This window comes from Mastomys coucha, unplaced genomic scaffold (assembly GCF_008632895.1).
Source record: "Mastomys coucha isolate ucsf_1 unplaced genomic scaffold, UCSF_Mcou_1 pScaffold8, whole genome shotgun sequence".
Lineage (NCBI taxonomy): Eukaryota > Metazoa > Chordata > Mammalia > Rodentia > Muridae > Mastomys > Mastomys coucha.
The window spans coordinates 22,352,178-22,372,601 of NW_022196914.1; the positions used below are offsets into that span (position 1 = coordinate 22,352,178).

General features: G+C 39.8%; 1 protein-coding gene and 1 pseudogene across 1 annotated transcript in view; one reads left to right on the forward strand and one right to left on the reverse strand.

The window, feature by feature from the left end:
- The window catches only part of LOC116083808, a 42,688-nt pseudogene extending 32,622 nt beyond the window's left edge, over positions 1-10,066 (forward strand).
- The window catches only part of Fbxl7 (F-box and leucine rich repeat protein 7), a 364,155-nt gene that overhangs the window by 241,193 nt on the left and 102,538 nt on the right, over positions 1-20,424 (reverse strand). The window contains exon 2 of the mRNA XM_031359816.1: positions 14,558-14,647. Coding sequence (XP_031215676.1) covers positions 14,558-14,647 — 90 coding nt within the window. The remainder of the gene's footprint in view (positions 1-14,557; positions 14,648-20,424) is intronic.

Below are 20,424 nucleotides of genomic sequence, written 5' to 3' on the forward strand. Positions count from 1 at the left end.
AAAAAAAAAAAAAAAAAGAACATTTCAATCTCCCCATCTTAACTACTAAGATGCACTATGTCTGATTTCAAACATGCAGGCTTCTGACTAAGTATGTATTGTGTTTTTTCTTTTTCTTTTTTTTTTAATATATTGCTGAAAGCCTTTCTACTAGACATATCACTTTTGAAAAAAAGGAAAATACAAGTTCAAAGACACCAGTACTGATAATTGTAATGAGAGGCTTAATTGATTAATTGTAATGTAATTAATGCATGATTAATGCAAGAAATAAACAACTCAGAACTCCAATCAGTTACCAGTTACATAATCATTGAAAATAATTTATCATGACTTTAAATTATAGCAGAGTGGATACAGTGATATGTTTTAAATTAAAGAACATGTTCACATTACACTTACCAATTTTTCAATAACGTCCACTTTAATGATTTCCAACATTAGTCAATCATTAATTAGTCCCTGTCAGTGTGAGGGATTCTACACTGTTAACAAAATCTTGGTAATATGAACCCTTGTCTCAAAAAGGAAAAAAATAATTTTATAAAATTATAGTTATCTTAGGGTATTAACAGACCACTGAAGACCATTATTACATTCAGGTCCTCACTGCTAAAAAATAAATGAGAAAATACATTGAATCAGTCTGCAGCTTAACATGAAGTGGTCAGCATATAGAGTTATGAGTTTGCCTCTTCTACAAGAGAGCCCAGGACACCCCAGAGAGGAGAGACATATCTGTTAAACTGAGAGACCATTCTAGAAGGGAAGCTTCTCCACCTGGCAGAAGAGACAAGCATTTTCTAAAAGTCCCTTTCATCTCTGCATTTGTGTTGCTGCAAACCATAGGCCATAGGCTATCGCTGACTACACTGAGATCACTCCATGGAAAACCACTAAATAACAAACAAACAAACCAACAAACCAACCATGGGTCAGGCTCACAGGACAACAAAGCACAGTTAACTCTTACTTGGTTCAAAGATGCCTCTGGATGAGATGGAAGTTCCTCTCACTGTCTACTCACACCCAACTTAGAAAAAGAAGGTCTTCCCACTTCAAAGTCCTCAGTGTCTTTTCACTGTTCTTATAAGAAAAATCCTTCATCCTTTGCATAGCTTTGAAGGCCCCATGTGGACTTTCCTGACCTTCAAGTTTATCTTCTCTTTCCTGTTTCTGTGTACAAACATGAGAATTTCTCAGAAAAGCTTGCAGTTCAAGAACAACTCTCATGTTGGCCCCTTTCATGGCAACCGGAAGCATACTCTCACCATATTTCCTAGAGAAAGATGCAAATACATAAGCACTGATCAGGAAGCAATCGAGGTGGTGAGCCCCTTCACTTTGATTACATCTGTGACTATATACTCTCAAGTCTCTAGTCACCTACTGGAACATGGTCAACCTAACAGAGGTCACACTTATTTCAAAAAGCAAAAACAAACAACAACAACAACAACAAACCTGACTCTCCTCTTGACAGCTTTCAATTTCCAGTCATTCTGCAGCCTGCAGTTAGGAGTTGGATTTGGTGACCACATCCCATCTCTAGGCTGGGATTTATTTGGCTTGAAATGTGAGTTCATATGTGCAACTGCTCTGTCGTGTACAGAAACAAAGCTTTGTTATATTCATCAACTACCTCTGGCTTTCACAGTCCTTCTTCCTATTCTTCCACAATGGCCCCTGCCCTTGGATAGAGTGCTGGGATATAGATATACCATTATGGCTGAGCAACCTGATATCTGTTTTTCTCTGCACCTTGACCAGCTGTTGGTCTCTGGATTAATAGCCACATCTTCTGGCAGAGCAAGATTCTCTGTTGATATTTAAGAGAGGCACTAATGTGAAGGACATATGCATTACTCTCATGGCAAAGAAATAGGAAAGAATGTCCTGGTTACCCATGAACTCCCTGGGAATTCAACAAGCTTTAAGTACAATATTAGCATGCCAAGAACAGCTTGCCCATGCTTCAGAATTTGTACATGCTGCTGAGAACAGATATATCAGAGGCTATCCTGAGAAAACAAAACAAACAAACCAAAAAAACAACTGAAGCTTCTATTCATCAAGCATATTACTTCCAGATGGAATTGAGGCAGTGCTCAAACAATGACCCTGACTGACATCTGCAGCAGTCCAGGTCTTCTATCTATGGGTCTCTCCCATTTCAAGATGCTTTTTCCCCTGAAACATGAATAATAGCATCTGTCATGTTCACTAAATGTCTGTGTGCACAACTGATACAGAAAAGATTTATGCCAGAATAGCAGAGTGGGTACGGGCTGCCACCTCCATCATATGCCCAGGACCAACCCTATGGATTTGGGCATGAAATTGGCTAGTGGCCTGGAGATTTTGTGCTTCAAATGTAGCCCACACTTTTCTGACTATGAAATCCTTTGTTACTACTTCATCACTTTGGGCAGCTTCATGAAAGTCAGAAAAGGGATGATTGCTGGACGACTGACGGATGGTTTTCCTCAGTCCAAGGAAAGAGCAGAAGCAACAAAGAACTTCTTCCAACTCACGATGTATCAGCCAGAAAGTTCACTTGCTAGGAGCTCAGGAGAAGTAATTTTAACTATTTGACATTAAAGATTTTGAGAATAAAGAAGCGGACATTCCAGAGATGATGAACAATATAGTTCTCAGCAGCCCAGTTGGACCAGCAGCTACAGGATGATGCTGCCAGAAGAGAGGCATAGCTCACTTCTAGGGTAAAGAAGGACGGCACTATGATGTAATTCAGGTCTCAGAGAGCACAACAGCTTTGCCATTCAGAGTATAACACACAAAAAGGTGGAGTTCTCAGGAGACTCCTTTGAGGCTCCAATCACTTTTGAAGCAGATTCTTTTCGTAATTATTTTGATAAGATCTTCTAGGGTCTGAACCCCAAGAGTCAAGTCCCTGAAGATATCAGAACATGCTTCAAATGCTTAGACTATGATGATGACCTGGGCCTTGATAGCATAATCCTAGTTTGTGACAGTCACAAGTCCTACATGGCCCAGAGAGACCAGGAACAAATTAATCAAAAATTGGAAGTATCTTTGCTTCTGTCTTCCTCTCAACATGTCTGTTCTGCTTAAAGAACATGCTTATTTTCTTCACAAGAAATCAACTAAACACAAATCATTTGCAATTGTGTCCAAGGTAAACCTCAACCTTAGCTAAGTGTGAACATCAATCCTTTTACTGAGAATCCTTTCTGCTACTAAAATATTACCTTCATTTCCTCAGAGCTTTTGGAGCTATAGCACTCATGATAATATTTTACAATGTCACTCAGCAGGGCCATTTCTACCAAAGTAAAAAATAAGAACACAGTCATTGATTCCATTGACTTTTATCAAATACTTAAAGTTGCCATATTCTGTGGTAGCTTCTGGGTCTACAAATCTAAACAAGCCTTACTTTTTTCTCGGAAAAAAAATCAACAAACCATGGAAAGAATGTAAAGAAGCCAATTATAATCTTACATGAAACTTAGCAATGGATGTCTGGTTTATACGGTATTTTGTTGCTGCCCCAACCATGGATGATCATATCTGAACATCTTTGGACACTGAACTGAGACATCACACCCATAAAGAAATCAGATATTTAATTGATCAAGAGTACAGCTTTGTGTCCAACGAAACCCCTTGATATCAGAATATAAGTTCCACAAAGGTTTTGTAACATCCAACATTATAAACTGATAAAATCAATATGTACTGACACCTTGTAAAACACATATTTTCAGCTATGATTCTGTTAGAAATATGCTCACATCAAGAAGTACCCTGTAGTTGGTTCTTGGCTTATGGTGCAAATATATTTCTCTACTTTATGCACATGACTGTATTTTAAATAGGAGGAAGAGGAACAGTGATTGGAAGAGGAGGAATGAGGAGGGGGAAAGAGGAAGGAGAAGAGGGAGAAGGAAGGGTAGGAGGGGAGGAGTAGGGAAGAGAAAGAATGAGGAGAGAGGAGTAGGAAAGAGGAGGAGGGGGAAGGAAGAGTTCAAGGAGATGTGAGTGTGGGCTTAGAATATAATGGTAGTGTTACAACAGGGAAAAACAATGACAGATGAGAAAAGCTAAAGGTTTAACACTGCAGTTCTAAAAAAGCATTATAATGAGAACAGTAGCTAATAACCAGAATGGCATTAGTTCAAAATTATATTCATAGAAAAATGTCAATATAAGCTGCACAAACTTTATGTAAATTTCACAAAGTAACATAAGTAATAGAGGATACTGCCACACACAGCAGAGGATAAACCTAACAGAAGGACTAACTGTCTGCAACAGGAGCTTGTAATGAAGTGCTGGCTGATAGATTATCTAGAACAGCTTTAGCTTTATCTGTGAACTTCATTGATGACCAAGAAGAGCAAGCAGCCTCAAAATGTGCCCCTCGCTGATTGCTGCAGAAATCCATTCCACCAGCAGCTCTGTGAATTTAATAGGCTTGACTAAAGAGTTTCAGAGATATAGGAAATCATATCTAGCAAACACTATTGTGATCATGTTGGGGAAGGGGGTCCCTGGCTCCATCACTGTATCTTTTTCCAGATTATCTACTTCTCTCCCTGACTCAAAAACTTTATTGTACAAAAACTCAAAAACTTATAGTACAAAACAAAAAAATCCCTCCTTGTACAGAAATGTAGATTTCTTCAGCCCAAATGTAAGAAGTCGCATACTTAACACAGTAACTGAAAACAACAAAATGCTCTTTAATGCACCAGAAAATCCACCTGGGGAGGCCACATAAGGTACACACAGCAGAATGATTTTGGTTGTTTCTAATCATTTACCATCCAGTTGCCTTACTTCCCACAGCCTGTAGTCCTTACAACGGGTTCTTCAGTAATTGCCAGATTACAAATAACCCCTTAAATATGCATAAGTGATTCCATCTATGTGTTGCACATTTTAAGTCTATTAAGTGTCTTGGATATAAAAGAACACCTTTTACAACTGAAGTGTTTTTTAACTGCTTACTTGATAGTCTGTCTAACAGCGTGGGATGTTAGAAACTTCCCAAGGAAATGTGTATATCCTGGGGAAGCTATCTCCAGGCACAGGATGTAAACAGGCATGTTAATCTGATTCTTAAGGTCACAGTGTGCACAGCTCTAAAGGTCAAGTATTTTCAAAGGCCAATTCTTTGTACTGAGATCGTGATTCCCTCCCAACCAACCCTCTCTGTGTCTCCTCTTTTCTGGAGAAGTTGGCTCTTTAGTATTGAAACACATAGGAAGACTGAAAGGTGAGAGGAGACTGAAGCAGTGTACCTGTTATCAGTCACTCAATTCACCGGTTATATGAATTCCACTGTGAACCTTGTGCAAAGAGCAGGTAGCTGTTGTGAGCCCACTGGATCTTGTCAGGAGAAGAAGGTTCTATCTTGAAGTCTTCTTCCACCTTCGTGGACCCAGTTGGGTTTCTCTAAGTTGTAAACACCCTGATACAGCTTGCGACATCTTCCACTCAATATTGCACCTTCTACACAGGAAGCGAAATTCAAGTCCCAGTCTCCTAGGAAGTCTCCTCTCTCCTTTCCTGCGCACCTCGTACTGAGACCACCTGACAAGACACACTCATGCTCTACTGCAATTACTACTTAACTGATCCATCAGTGTCTCCCAGCTTGTGGTCTTGCCATAAGATTAGATTTCTTCTATAGAGAAATGAATTTATGTATCAAGACAGATAGTTGTTTAAGACTTAGGGAAAAGGAGGGAACTCTGGGATGCTACAGGGTACATACTCTGTCTAAATGAGTAAGTCAAATCCAAAATTATTTTTAAAGATTCCTCAGGGAAATAAGATACATTTTAGGGAAGATTGTCCACTATGTTACAACTGTGTAAACCATGGCTACCATCTACTTCTGCCAGCACAAGTGCCAATCAAAGGCACTTAAATTTACATCAAACTCTTTAATAAATCCCCATTTAACTAAGCAGAAACTACTAAGACATCTTAAGAATGAGCAAAGCCTTCATGACAAAGAGGTTTAGTTGTATTTAAATGAATCCAAATGTTTATGTCTGAAACATGCTGCTTACTAAGTGTCTTCATTTACAGTAAAGGGTAAACTAAGAAGAAAGAAACAATTATTTTAGAAGTGGTACTAGCATAGTAAAGATTAAAAATATTCCCTCTCTGAAGACTATGTAGATATAGGATTCTGAGAGATGATAGATGTCTCCATTAAATATTACTTTAAAGTGGAAAGAAGGGGAGAAGTGAGTGAGGGAGAGCTAATTTTCTTGGAGAGCGGTGTACAGTAGCCATTCCACATCATCCATTTTTGAAGATAATTCCTTGATAAAATTACACCTAGTTTGATTTTATTTCTAAGCTTACATACCAATTTTGTAGATCACAAGTTGATGAGTTTCGCACAGTTTAGATTAATCCTTGAATGCAAATTGGACATCTTGTCTTTATTAAATTGAACACACTGACTCTATTACAAGCTCAAATCCCCAGAGGTAAATTGTGAAGTGTTTCAAATCTACCTAACGTTATAATTAGGCAGCAGCTTAAGCTGTAAGAGCGACTCTGTCGTGTGGCAGCGAACTGCTAATTAAATTAGCAAAACGCATTAAGTCTCATCAGCTTAAGCTTTGCTAAGATTTTCTATGCAGTCATGACACTTTCAGTGATGGTTAAGTTTAAATTTTAATCTTAAAGGCTAAACAAATCTATGTAAGAATCACCTCCTTTTACAGCTAATGGAATTTCCAAAGACTAAATCCTATTTTCAGAGTCTCCAAAGCGTCCCCCCCAACCTGCATACTTGAACTGATGTCATATATGAACTATTGATCCTTTAAGGACTGTAGCTGCCATTATCTTCCTCTGGATCTCTGTGTTTTGTTAATCTTTCTAAGTTGTATAATTGCTGTTACAGACTTCTGCTCTCATTTCACTTGTTTTATAGGCTGAGTTATACTCAATTCTGAACAGTTTCTAAGTTTGTACTCTGAAAATTGAGAAAATTTTCAGCTAGAGAATGAGTAATTCTGGAAGATGGCTTGAAAAACAGAAGTACTTATTGTGTAAGCATCAGGACCTGAGGCTGAACCCCTATATAAAACGTTGGGCATAGAGGTGTTTGCTTGTAAACCTAGCAATAGGGAAAGTAGACCTGTGGATTCTCTGAGCTCACTAGCCAAGAGCCTAACCCACACAGCAACCTTCTGATTCAGAGAGTTATCACATCACCCTGTCTTAGGGTAAGAAGGCAGTGAGTAATAGAAAAGGCACTGTCTTTCTCTGACCACCATCTGTGCATGCACAGTGGGGTGTATGCATCTACATATCAAACTATCAACATAGTTTACAATTGTATATCATGGATAACTGAAATATCAGTTCCCAATATTAAGACTGTCTGGTAGAATCTGTTAAGGGTGTAATAGTGTGAAAAGCTCTGGTACAATCTGTTCTGCATGTAGTAATTGTCACTTGCAAACTTACTCTCAATAGTTTAGTGTAAAAACAACATGGAATTTAAAATCTTATCTTCCAGACATATAGCTCATGAAAGGGTTGCTGTGTATAATATTTGGCTATGAAAAAAATTATGAGTTGATGTTGGACAAGATAATTAATTTCTCACATGTAATTTAAAATTATGTTTTGATAAAACCGTATAATTTATTGTTATAAATTTTCACAGACTTCTATAGAAGAGTAAGGGGACCTTGGAGAGAAGTGGAGACTAAGAAAAAGTGATCTGTAGGGAAGATACTCTGAGGACAATATGCAAATTATGAAAGGATCACAGTGATATCAGTTGCTATATACAATTATCACATGTTAAAAACTGAATAAAAAGAAATTTTCAACAATTACAAATAGTGAATCTTAGACTTTGGGGCTCATAGCCAAACCTTATCATTCATTAGTTTCTATAATTTCAAGTCACATTGACCTTTCCAGTTCCCCTGCTCATCTTTCCAAATAGCATCAGTGATATATGACAAGACATGTACGGTGACAGAGCAAGTTTAGATGCAGTCAAATGCTTGTGAAAGCACTGGTATACATCTGAGAGGGGCCTCAGCAAAGATATTGTTTGTTACACCAAGCTGGGACAGTGGCCCAGCTGGTAAAGTGTTTCCACCCAAGTATAAGGAACTGAGTTCAGATCCCTAGCACCCATATAAAAGCTGGGTGCAGAGTTACATATGTACCCCCATATATGTTGAATGGGTGACCAAGAAACAACACATTAAAGCTTGCTAGCCAGCCAGCCTTCCTGATTCAATGAGTTCCAGCCTGTGCCAAAATATAAGGTGCCAAGCAACTAAGGAAGACATACAGTATTGACTTCTGACCTCCACACACATACATTTACATACATGTATACCTGCATACAGGTACAAGTCTCCCACTCACACAAACATAAAATTCACTGAAGAGTGAAACAAAGCCTTGAGGGCTAGAGACACCACCTTGAGTTAAAAGCATGATCTTTTCCTTGCTCGGTGAATCACATTAACTTTGTTTAAGAATACATTCTAAAAGACGCAGACAGAACACAACATCAGTCAGAGTGAATAAACAGAGCCATATGCCTCAGCACACTCAAATCGACTCTATTCCGTACTGGCTTAATTTGGGCACTGAAAATGTCAGAAAGCACTGACTATATAAATAAGTGGGTGGATTTAGGTCCAGGAGAATATCGTTATGAATTCTTTGTGAGTCGACTCATGCCACATGCCTCAAGTGAAAGATAAAAAAAAAAAAAAAAAAAAAAAAAAAAAAAAAAAAAAAAAAAAAAACTTTCTTTCAAGGAGTCAATTAAAGAGGCAAGGCAATTCTACAGATCAGTATCAAGGAACTCTAACTCAAAGATGAACAGTAAAGTCACTAGGTGGGTTAAGGTCCTTAAGGTGAGAAACTAGGTGGGTTAAGGTCCTCCATCATGAGGTCACCATGTGGGTTAAGGTCCTACACTGTGAAGTCATTACACTAGGCTAAGGTCCTCCGGCCTTCTAGATAAGACTCTAGTAGAAATCAGGGCCCACCTGGGTCCAACAACCTGTCTTCAACACTTCCACACAGCTTCCCTTGGTCTTGCAGCAAGCTCATAATAGACATAGAAACAGAGGGGGGGATGGGAATTAGACACTTCTACCTGTAGAAAACAATAGCTTCTTTGATTTTTACTGTTACAGAGATTTTTTTCTTTTATGTTTTTAGTTTTGTTTTGTTCTTCCCCCTAGTTTGTTTAATCTAATAATGCTGCATCCAACTCCTGCTTGGCAAATTATTAGAGGTATATAAACTCAAAAAAAAAAAAATCATGTCATTCCCATTGATCCAGGTATTTCTTTGTAAATATATCCCCCCACCCTTCCAAGACAGCAGGTGAAAAAGCTGAGAAGCCTGAAACAAAGGAGAAGCAGACTGCAGCCAAGAAGGCTGGTGGTGCCCCAGCTGGTGCCATAGCTGATGTGGCCAGAAATGGAGGCCTAGGTTAAAAGCCCACATTCGTGGGCAAAACCCTGTCCTGACAAGAGAAACAGGCAGGTACTCCTGATCCGTTGAGCACTCCAGAAAGGCCTTGTGCAAAAGGAAATAATCAGCTGCAAAGTGAAAAGAAAAAGAAAAAGTAGCCAACTGCTGCTACTGTCACAAAACCATCCCGCAGCAACAAGAATGATGGTGACCAGTGTAGTTACACTTTGCAAAAGGCCTACGTAATAGCCTACTGAAGATAAGCCACGGAAGCTACTGAGTCATGGGAAAATGTGCATCAGCCTGCACAGGACTCAGCTATATGCCAGTACCATTCCCAGTACCATCTGACCACCCTCACCAGGCACCACACTGCTGAGAGAGTGGTTTCCCTGAAGCATCTGGGCAGTGGTTGCTACTTGTCACTGATCCTCTTGGCCTCGACTGAGTTCCTCTGTGTAGACCACACCTGAAGTTTGTCATTGCCACCTCTTCGAACATTGCCACTGACCAGGTTAAAATTCCCAAAGACCTGACTGAAGTTATGTCAGGAAGAAGCATTTGTGCATGCCCAGGCACTCACTGAGGAGATGCCACTAACAGAGCACAGCTATCAGGATGTTGTACACTTGCAGATCTGTGAAAGATGAGTGCTGCTCCTTGGCTCCACGGCTAGCTGTGGGCTCAGTTCTCTCTGACAAACTGATAGTCTACATTGCTAACAACCAAACCAAAGAACTTCCTGTCTTATGAAAGAAAGGAGAACGGAAGAAAGGGAGGGAAAAAGAGAGGGAGGAAGGGAGGAATAAATGAATAAACAAATAAATGAACAAACACACAAAATGGCCAACCCTTCTCATTACAGTTCCTAGAACTGCGCAGGTATCTAGGCTGATAAGCAGCATTTACAAAGTCACCATCACAATGGAGCAATCCCGGAGAGGAACAGCTGACCTGGCCATGTTTAAACAACAGCTAGCTGAACTAATAACTTCATTTTCCTCCAGAGGAAGATAAAGGCTGGTGTGTTGAGATGTCACCTTTAAAGCCACATCCTCATGCCATGTGCTCTATGAAAGTCAAAGCTCAGCTTGCCTTCTGGGGCACATCAGAAGCCAACCCAGTTCAATGACCCTGCTCAAGGCTGGTTGGTGTGTGCCCCCATTCAATCTCCGTATTATATGTGATTTACACTGTTTGTGATCAAAGGACATAATTTTTAGGATAGGATGCTTGAATGGAGGATGGGTGAGAATAACTGCAAAGACTAGAAGAAGACAAGCAACATGACTGGAAGAAATTATGCAAGATTGGCATGCAGATTATGCTGGAAAACCAGAAAATGCCTGGCTTTGTATACTTTAACCTAACCTCCCTATAGTGTCAGGAAACCAGGAGCTTAGAGTATCACAAGGAATATAACAGGCTATAAAGAAAGCCTGTATCAGTCCTCAGGGAGAACTCCATGTCTCCAGCATATACCTTAGATACACACAATGTTTGCAAGAGAACATTCCTTGTGGGTCTAAAACACCATTCTCAGCTAAGTGTTATAATGTACACTGCAATACTAGCACTTGGGAAGCCAAGGCAGAGAGACTGCAAATTCAAGGTTAGCTTAATCTACACAGAAGACCTCTATATCAGAGATTAAAAAGCACATTTTTTTTTCTCATGAGTTTAACAAATGTTATTAACAAATTTCACGAAACACATCCCAAAATGAGCCATTGTGAAGCAGGCACTGAACATTGCCTAGAAGAACAAGGCCACTCACAGGCCAGGCCACGGGCCCAGAGCAGGTCCTGCTACTTCCTGCTCCCCTTCCAAAGCTTAGAGGCAGCTATTCCATAGTGCCGTTAGTGTGATTTACACACGAATTTGCAGAAGGGTCAGCCTATTCTACAGCCTTCACCACTGTCCAGTTAAAAAGCAAGGACAACTCTGATGTGTCTACTTACAGTTAAACTCCACTAGCATCCTCCACCCAAGTTAAAGCACACATGAATGTCCTTCTCGTCGCTGTACTCGATGGCCTCAATTTATAGCACCACACATTGTATAGTGGAATCCATGTTCTCTAATGAGGGGCAGAGCCTGTAACCCCTAGCTACACGACAGTGGTCAGACTCTGGTTCACACTAATACATTCACACAACACCAAAAACAATAAAAAAACATAGGGATCAATACAGTACCTCCTCTCTATCCCACGTAGGGACAACCCCGAACAACTGAACGGTGTTTGCATCCCCACTGCTGCCGTCCTCAAGAGCTCAGGGTAACAAATAATATACTTTATTTGTTTATTTTCTAGATTATTATTGTCTAGTTGTTTATCAGCCTAGACCTTTAAACTGAAAGTCAGCCCATGCTCCTAGAAGGCCATGCTGATGAAGAGGTGAAAGAGATCATGAGAAACCAACAAACTGAAGATAATCGCTGTAAAGAGCTAACTCCACTTTTACTAGTTTTACTAGTTTTCTTGTCACCGGATGTTAATCACTAGGGCTGGCTCAGTGAGAAGTACATTCTGCTCTTCTGGGTTTAGTTCCCAGCACCCAAATCTGGTAGCTCACTTCTCTATCACTAGCTCCAGGGAATCGAATGTCCTTTGGCCTCCGAGGACAACTGCACATGCATGTGATCACACACACACACACACACACACACACACACACACACACACACTGTTTTTGGTTTTTTAAATATAAGGTTAAACATAATTCTTGACAATGGTAGATAAAGAGTCAAAAGATCCATTTTAACGGAGCCCCTCTGAACTCTCAGCAGGAAGTTGATGCTGGCCTTCTGTTAATCTAGGAGAGCACTGCCAGTAAGCATCGCCTGGTAATTTCCAGAAGGAAGGAACTCACACAACATCAGGTAAATCCACTTGTGGAGGTCAGGGAATGTGCCACCAGAATCATCATCCTGAGAAGCAGCCTGAGGCCCTGTCATCTGTGTGGGGAGAAAATGAGCCCAGCCAAGCACAGAAGCAGCTGTGTACCAGGCAGCCCTCAAATGCACTTCCCTGAAGTAAATGCGAATGCCACACTTAGACTTGAATATTTTAAATTTTCATCAATCAAACACACATAGGGAAAACTGGATGTTCATTCTTCAGCCCTCTTCTCCCCCTCTCTCAGATAGCACAAGGTAGCGCATTCTTCATTTTTACATTTTTCAGCCTTTCAACTAAGCTACATCTTCCACATGGATGGGGCTTTTTCAACTGAGATCTGGAAAGGAACTCCACACTAATGTAGCCCATTAGTAAAAATTTGGTTTCCTAAGAATGTCAAATTTTTGTAGTCTTTTACTCTGGTATTATTTTCATAATGTCATAAAATACAATCATGAAAAAATGTATAAAACATTATTGTGGGAACCAGTACCTCTCCCTGGGGCTCTAGGGAGAGAAAAGAAAGAGAAACTTGAGGCCCCTAGGCTTTCTTTATTTTATTTTTAAACATAGAAAGCAACATTTTTAAGTGCAAAATACCCTAGAATATCTTTTCCCAATTCTTTCAAAAAAAACACCAGCAATTTCTATGCTTAAAGGGAGAAAAGAGAATAATGAGAAAACAACACAGGCAAACACAAGTTATTTAAAAATTTAACCATTTTCATAAGAGACACACGGATATGGCAAGAGTTACTCCCACTAGTGTGAAGCATTGAGAATCTCAGAAAAGGGACTCTTGGCTGAAGACCACCACTCTGAGTAAACGGAAGCCGTTTTCATTCTGTTTTCTTGGAACAGAGATCCCAAAAGTGAGTGGTTATAACCAAACAGTGAGGATTGCTCATTGCCTTCACTGAATTTCAAGAATGATCAAATGCCCCTGTTTAACTTAGCTAGCGGAAAATTAAAATTGGATTGCTACCTGGCCCTTTGCTGTGCTACATAGAACACACCAATCCATCTGCCTTAGAAGCTGCTGATGCACAAGAAATAATGCAAGGGTCTAAACACAAATGAATATAATCCGGCCATCCAAGCCACCTATACACTGGTCTAAGAATAATGAGCCCTGACAAGGGCATTTTGTGCTCCCTGACACCAGAGACTACAAGAAGAGAAACCAGTGGAGAAAAAGCATCATCATCAGTACATGGATCCCAATAGAGATGAACAGAACATCAGAAAGCAATGGGTCAGTGTCAGCCTGTGATAAAGACTCCTGCTGTTGGAGCAGTAGAAACTAAGCCTCCAGAACAAAACTGGACACAAGCTTCCTTAGCACCCTGTACGCATCTGAGAAAACCTGGAAGCATGAAATATGCAATCAGCTGACCCTATTTAAAACGCCTTCTAGCATGAAAGGCACAAAAAACAACCTTTGTTGGATAATTAATTCAGAGAGAACTAATTCAGAGAGAGTTAATTAAAGACCATGATTTATTGTTTTTCACACTAAGATTAAAAAAAGAAATTGGGTTACCTTTCTACTAAATACCATAGAAAACATTCCTCATTCAATCAACTTTTAGCTCAAAGCTTCTTGGGAAGCAATTGAATTCCAATGTGTACTTCCACAGATACAACCACAGAACCCTTCATCAACCATGGATGCACAAATAGTGGTGTTTTACCACATATTATTTAAATAATGAATTGAAGTTGTTTTGCATATCCTGAGCTTCCATGATTAATCGAATCCTACATATCTCAGAACTGCAATCCTCCTATCAGCACCAGCCTGAATTTAAGGAACAAGTATTCTGCACATTCTTGCAGGAATTTACAACTTGTATCAAAACCTCTTATAACATACCATTTTGCCATATTGAAACATGGGTATATGATGTCAGACTGACTTTGCTTGAGTCAGCCTATCATGTGTTGGCAAAATAATGCAATCTGCCTTCACATTAAGTCACTTAAATCCCACCAAACCAACTTCAATGGCAACAGTGAAACCAAAGCAAACCTTGGGACATTGCCTTCTCCTTTTTAACAATCTGATAGGCTCTCATGCAGTAGACTAGGAGTAATCTTCCACATTCTCTGTCTTTCAAATAGCCAGCTCTGTGAAAGGGAAGAGGAGATAGGAAGAGCAGCGATGCCTACCTTCGCTGGTGGCCACATTCTTCTGGGCTTTGGTTGGTGTGTGATCTGTGCTTGAACTCACGTCGGATGAGATGCTTGAGCTGCCTTTGCCTAGAGCAAAACAAGGGAGAAAAAAGTAGATTCTGAGATTTGTAATTCCTGAACTGGACCATGACTTTTACTCAGCCACACACTAAGCCACTCATTTCCAAGTAAGTGGCTAGAACACAAAACATGGAGTTTATTAAAAAGTTTTGACTTATGCATTCAGTATCTCTGGGGGAATATTTGACACACATTACAGCAGAACCAAAACCCTCTTATAACACAGCCTGATTATAAACTCAGACAAGAGTATAAAATGTGGGGAAATGTGCTAATATAATCTTGGGTTGGCATAAACATGCATAAGTAAGGCCGTGTGGGAAGCACACACACTGCATTAACACCACTATACACTTTGCATCTCATAGCTCTATAAATAAGGAATTCTCAGAATGAAAAAAAAAAATTATCAGAGGAGCAAGAGCTTGTAGGCTCTGCATGGCTGTATCCTATTTAGAACACAAATCTATGGTTTTATGTCTTTCTGGGAAGTAACAGAAAACCAACTGAATATCCAATACAGTGGTTCTCAATCCAGGAAGGGTTTTCTATTCTTGTGAATGCTTAGCATAACTTTTGGTTGTCATAAGCAGGACAGAGGTGCTACTGGTATGTGAACAACAATGGCCAGGGTTGCTGCTAAATGTCTTAGAATGGACAAGACAGTCCCCCACAAGAAAGAATTTTATAGCATGAATTCCAGGCACACCACTTGGTTTGAGATGTTCTTGATTGTACCTACATCCAGGGCTGATTTTCTATACCTCTCACCTTTTACATACACATTAATAAATACTCTCCAAAAGACAAAATAAAGACTATAAATACAAACTACACTAGTCCACAGAGGGGAGTCCTGGGTGCTATGATGGGAGATTTCAAAATGTCCCATGTTAGCCATGTCTTTTTATCATTTCCCCCTGTAATTTTAATTAGCACAATAGAAAAATAAAGGGAGCTTTGCTAATGTGACTAAAATTCATAAGTTAATAATTATTTAATTAAGCAAAAGGAAGATTATCTCATATAGACCTGACAGAATGAGGTAAGTATTTGAAGGATTTAGCAGAGAGAAGACTACCTGTTCTCCTTGAGTTACAAGCAGCAAATGTTAAGGTTAGAGTTAGGCTTATCATTCTCTACAATGGTATGAAGTTGGCCAACATCATCTGTGTCAAGAAGAAGACCTCAGATATTAAAGGAGAGCTTGAATCTGGCTCATACTTTAGCTTCTGCTTTGTACCTCCCTATGCAAAGAATTCAGTTTATTAATACCCAGAATCCTGATACAACCATGAAATAATAGCTACACCTTCCTTGTGTTCCTTGTGTTATATTCTCTTATGTCATGGTGATTGTGCAGTGGTAGAAAACCCATTAAGTGTATTAAAGACACAACTGTCTCATTCCACAAAAGCTATATCAAAAGTTTATAGTAAATAGAGAAGTACTGACTTCTAATAGTCTTCCCAGTGAGATATACAATGAATTGGATATTCACTTTCTTCCTAATTGTTGAAATCTTAATCCCAAAGGACATAGCATTAAAGAATGAAGCACTTAAGAGCCAATTAGATTATGAGAATGCAATCCTCATGAATAAGAATTGTGCCCTTGTCAAAGAGGTCTCAGCCCTTGTCTGCCACATAAGGGTACAACCAAACAGCAGTATATGAACCATGGAGGTCTTTAGCAAGTACCAACTGTGCAGGCATCCCAATCCTAAACTGTTAGCTTTCAAAGTGTAAGGAGTAAGCTTCTATTAGCTATAAACCAGCCAGGCTTGGGTATTTCATCATAGTAGTCCATTTTGACTAAGCTAGTTTAGCTGAGTAAGCTGATAGTCTAAATTCACAGCATAGAACAGCGCAAAGTCTTATATGTAAGGAGCTTCAGGATTCTGTCTCCTATGTTGGAAGTCATGGAAAAATCCAAGTTCATGGGTAATAATATCACCTGAGCTGGGAAGGCAAATGGATTTGTTTCCACTTGCCATTACCCCTAACTCACTGTTGGTACTCCAAACCAAGTCTGCTACTTAGATTGCATTTTACAAATGTCTCCCTGCACATTAAGTAAGATGGTATTTGTTTGGGTCTAACTAACCTTTTGGACGGGAGCCTTTAAAGGTTGATTGACATAGTGAGTCTCTTATCAACTTAGAAGTAGTATATGCTCTCAATTGTACTTCCAAATCTCGTTATTGCTCCTCAGGGAAAATGTTAGGCTTCTCCATTTCCTAATTATTCCCACCAATACCAGCACAACACCATGGTTATAATGGACTGATATTAAATTCTGAGAGTGTATATCTACTTTAAGCACAAAAAAAAACAAGGCTTTCTTACCCCTTAAGAACTACTTTTTGTCCCCTTGAAGGCAAGACTGCCTCTATCAATGTTGAATATCCTTCAAAAACTAAACATTTTAAAAACACACTAATATTTAATGCATTAACTAAGGAATGTAATATATTTAGGAGCCCAAGTCCAACTGCTTCTCACTGTCTGAGGTGGTTACATTTTATAACATCACCACAAACACAAAAGCACTGCTCTGAAGTATTATGTGATTGTCTTATAGTATTTTCATCACCAGATAAATGGAAACTTTGTCTTATGTGTTTCTCTCCGGAGTCACCGTGTCTTGTGTGCTTTGGGTTCATTTACATTAAACTCAAGGCCAACAGCACTGTATTAATGGGTACATAAGAATGGGACAACTGCTTTTTGGAACCTTAGAAAGTTTTTTAGAACTACACTTGGTATCTTTTCAATGGTAAAATCACCAAGAGACAGTAATAATAAATCATGTCCCAATAAACAGACCATAAGGGAATACCAGTGATAGCTGAAGATGTGCCTCAGTGTTAGATAACTTACCTATCATGTACAAAACCCTGAATTAGATCCCAGTACTGAAAAAAATACAACCAAGTAACACACACAAAAAGAATTGTGACAGTATGAGATAGGATGGCAGAGTGCCCCTCCCTAAACTTCTCAAGAGAACATACTTTGATGAGTACTTCTGAGTATGTACTTGGGATGAAGACAAAGATGTCATGTCTATGCGCAAGGCTGTGGATGATCAAATGTGACTTAGGTATTCATTTGGGTAGTTACAAGCAGATAAATTGGAGAATACAGTGGCTGTGAGTGTGACAGGTAACTACATATTGTCATGTCTTCCATGTGGTTCTGCATCTTGTAGCTAGATTCTCTGATGATGCGAATGGGTGGCATGAAGGATCCAAAGTGAACAGGCCTAACACTGACCCTGTACTTGTCACTTCCTAGTCTTGGGGAAACAACTAAACCCTGTCCATTTTATGAAGATCAATATCTGCATTCCACAGCTACTTCTATCATTTAATAAAATAATAACTGAGATGTCAGGGTAGTTGAGAACAGAATAAAGATTTAGATACTAAATGATATCAGAGATGAAAGATCCATTCTACTGAAACTGATAAATGTTATACTATAGCTACATTAATTATAATTATAATCCTCACCATAAGTAAACCAATGGGCAGATTAATTATTATTAATTCAGACACACTCTTAACTCAAGAGATGTCAGCACAACCACATGCCTGCCTTCACACCCACCATTTACACCTTGATTACCAATTCCAGGTGGGCAGGCTCTGCATATGTTTCTTTCACATCTGCATCCCTATGCTTGTTAGATCTACACTATGAACACTTAGGACATGTGTTTAACCGTTTACATAAGTGGCTGGCTACAGGGATGAAGTAGAGATTTATTCTCTTCCTTTATCCCCGGCCCCATGATATTTTCTAAGAAGCAACATCCAAACCCATGCTTGCTCAACAAACTCTATACAGCCACTGTGCTTAGAGCTTGCAAACATAACTTCCAAAACACGTACAAATTCCCAATGGGGACATGGAGTATAGTAGTCTGTATTAGTTTCCTGGAGCCATCATAATAAATTACTTGTAACTAGATGATTTAAAATAACAAAAAAAATTGAATTATTTCACAGTTATGAAAGCTGTGAGTTTGAAAGCCAGGTGTTGACAAGACCATGTCCCCCTGATGCGCTCTATGGGGAATCTGATGCAGACTTCTTTCTTAGCTTCAACAGGTTGCCAGTAATCCTTGACATTCCTTGAATGGTGGCAGCCTAATTCTCCTCTGTCTGGGACATCACATAATTTCCTTCCCTCTGTGGTCTGTGTCTTTTATAAGAACACCAGTCATATGGATCAGAGGCCACTCTACTCTCTAGCATTCAACACAGCACACTGTATCTGCAACACCTCATTCTCATAGAAAGGTCCTATTGGTAGGTTCTGGAAAGGACATAAACTGGAGAAGAGAAAACATGGTTCGCTCCGGTATTACCTTAAGCATCATTGAACAGAAAATCCCATCCTGAGCTGCTCTATGGGTACTCACTCAGTGCTCACAGTGTGACAGGATTATTAGGAAGGAAAAGCAAGATGAACCATTAAGATTTAGAGTGTCATAAAATTTAAGAAGTTTGGGATGTGCTGCTTGAGGAAAGGCGGCACTTAGCACACAGGCTGGACTGTTCCATAGTGAAAAGGTGGGCACCTTCCTACGAATGACATCAGGACAGAAGCCACTCCCCTGAGCCACATACCACCTACTGGCCTTCAGGTGATTTAATGAGAGTTAACACAGATGTCAGCTGACAGAAAGACAGATGCTGCTGCTGCTACTGCTGCTGCTGCTGCCGACACTGCCACTGACAGATGGTGCCTCACAGCCAGTGTTCTGAACCGAGTAATGAGCAGATCAGAAGCAGGAAGAGGCTACAGGCTTCAGACACCAACAAAGAACTTGCATTGCAATGTAAGTCACTTCCAAGTCACTCTTATGCCGATCGCATCACTACAGTTTATACCACTAATTAATTTCTTCACACACATTCAGGTTCTGAACAGCTACTGTGTTCATGGACCATAAAAATAAAAAAAGAAAAAAAGAAAATCAGTGTGCAAGGGAACAGTACACTGTTCCTGGGGGTCACCTCCATTTCAGTGTGACCTGTGAGCACTGTCAAAGTCATGTGCTCCTTCCTGGCATTGAGCCCAGCTGTGGATCAATCCCTGACGAGCTCTTCTGATTCGCTTGTCCATTTTATCCCTTCAGTATACTGTGGCACACAGTTCCATGAATCATGATCGCACTGAGGTTTTCTTCTGCAGGGTTTTGAAAGGTGGGAAACAGCAGAGAAAAGCCACCATGGCCTTTTATCACTGTGAAAGGACAAAGAGCATGGGCCTCTGAGTCTGCAGCTCTCTGTAGACTACTCCTGAGCTACAATGAACAGTCACAGACAGTGGGAAATTAGGGCTGCTTGCTGAATCCAGGGTTTTTGCAAAGCATCTTCCCATGCATTTTCCTTAATAATCATTGAAGATCAATCTAAACCATGAAAATTCTTTGCACAGCTTTCAGTCACCTTGTTGCACCCCCCTTCACACATAGCAATGATCAAGAGGGAAAACAGAACAGGGACCACAGTGTATTTACATGAAATGCAAGGAAAACAGCATCTCAGCATTTTCTTTTTCTTTCTTTTAAAGATTTACTTATTATGCACTGTATCTGTCTTCAGACACCCAAGTAGAGGGTGTCAGATCTCATTACAGATGGCTGTGAGCCACCATGTGATTACTAGGATTTGAAGTCAGGACCTTTGGAAGAGCAGTCAGTGCTCTTAACCACCGAGCCATCTCTCCAGCCACCAACTCTGCACCAGCTAGTTAGTTTAAAAAAAA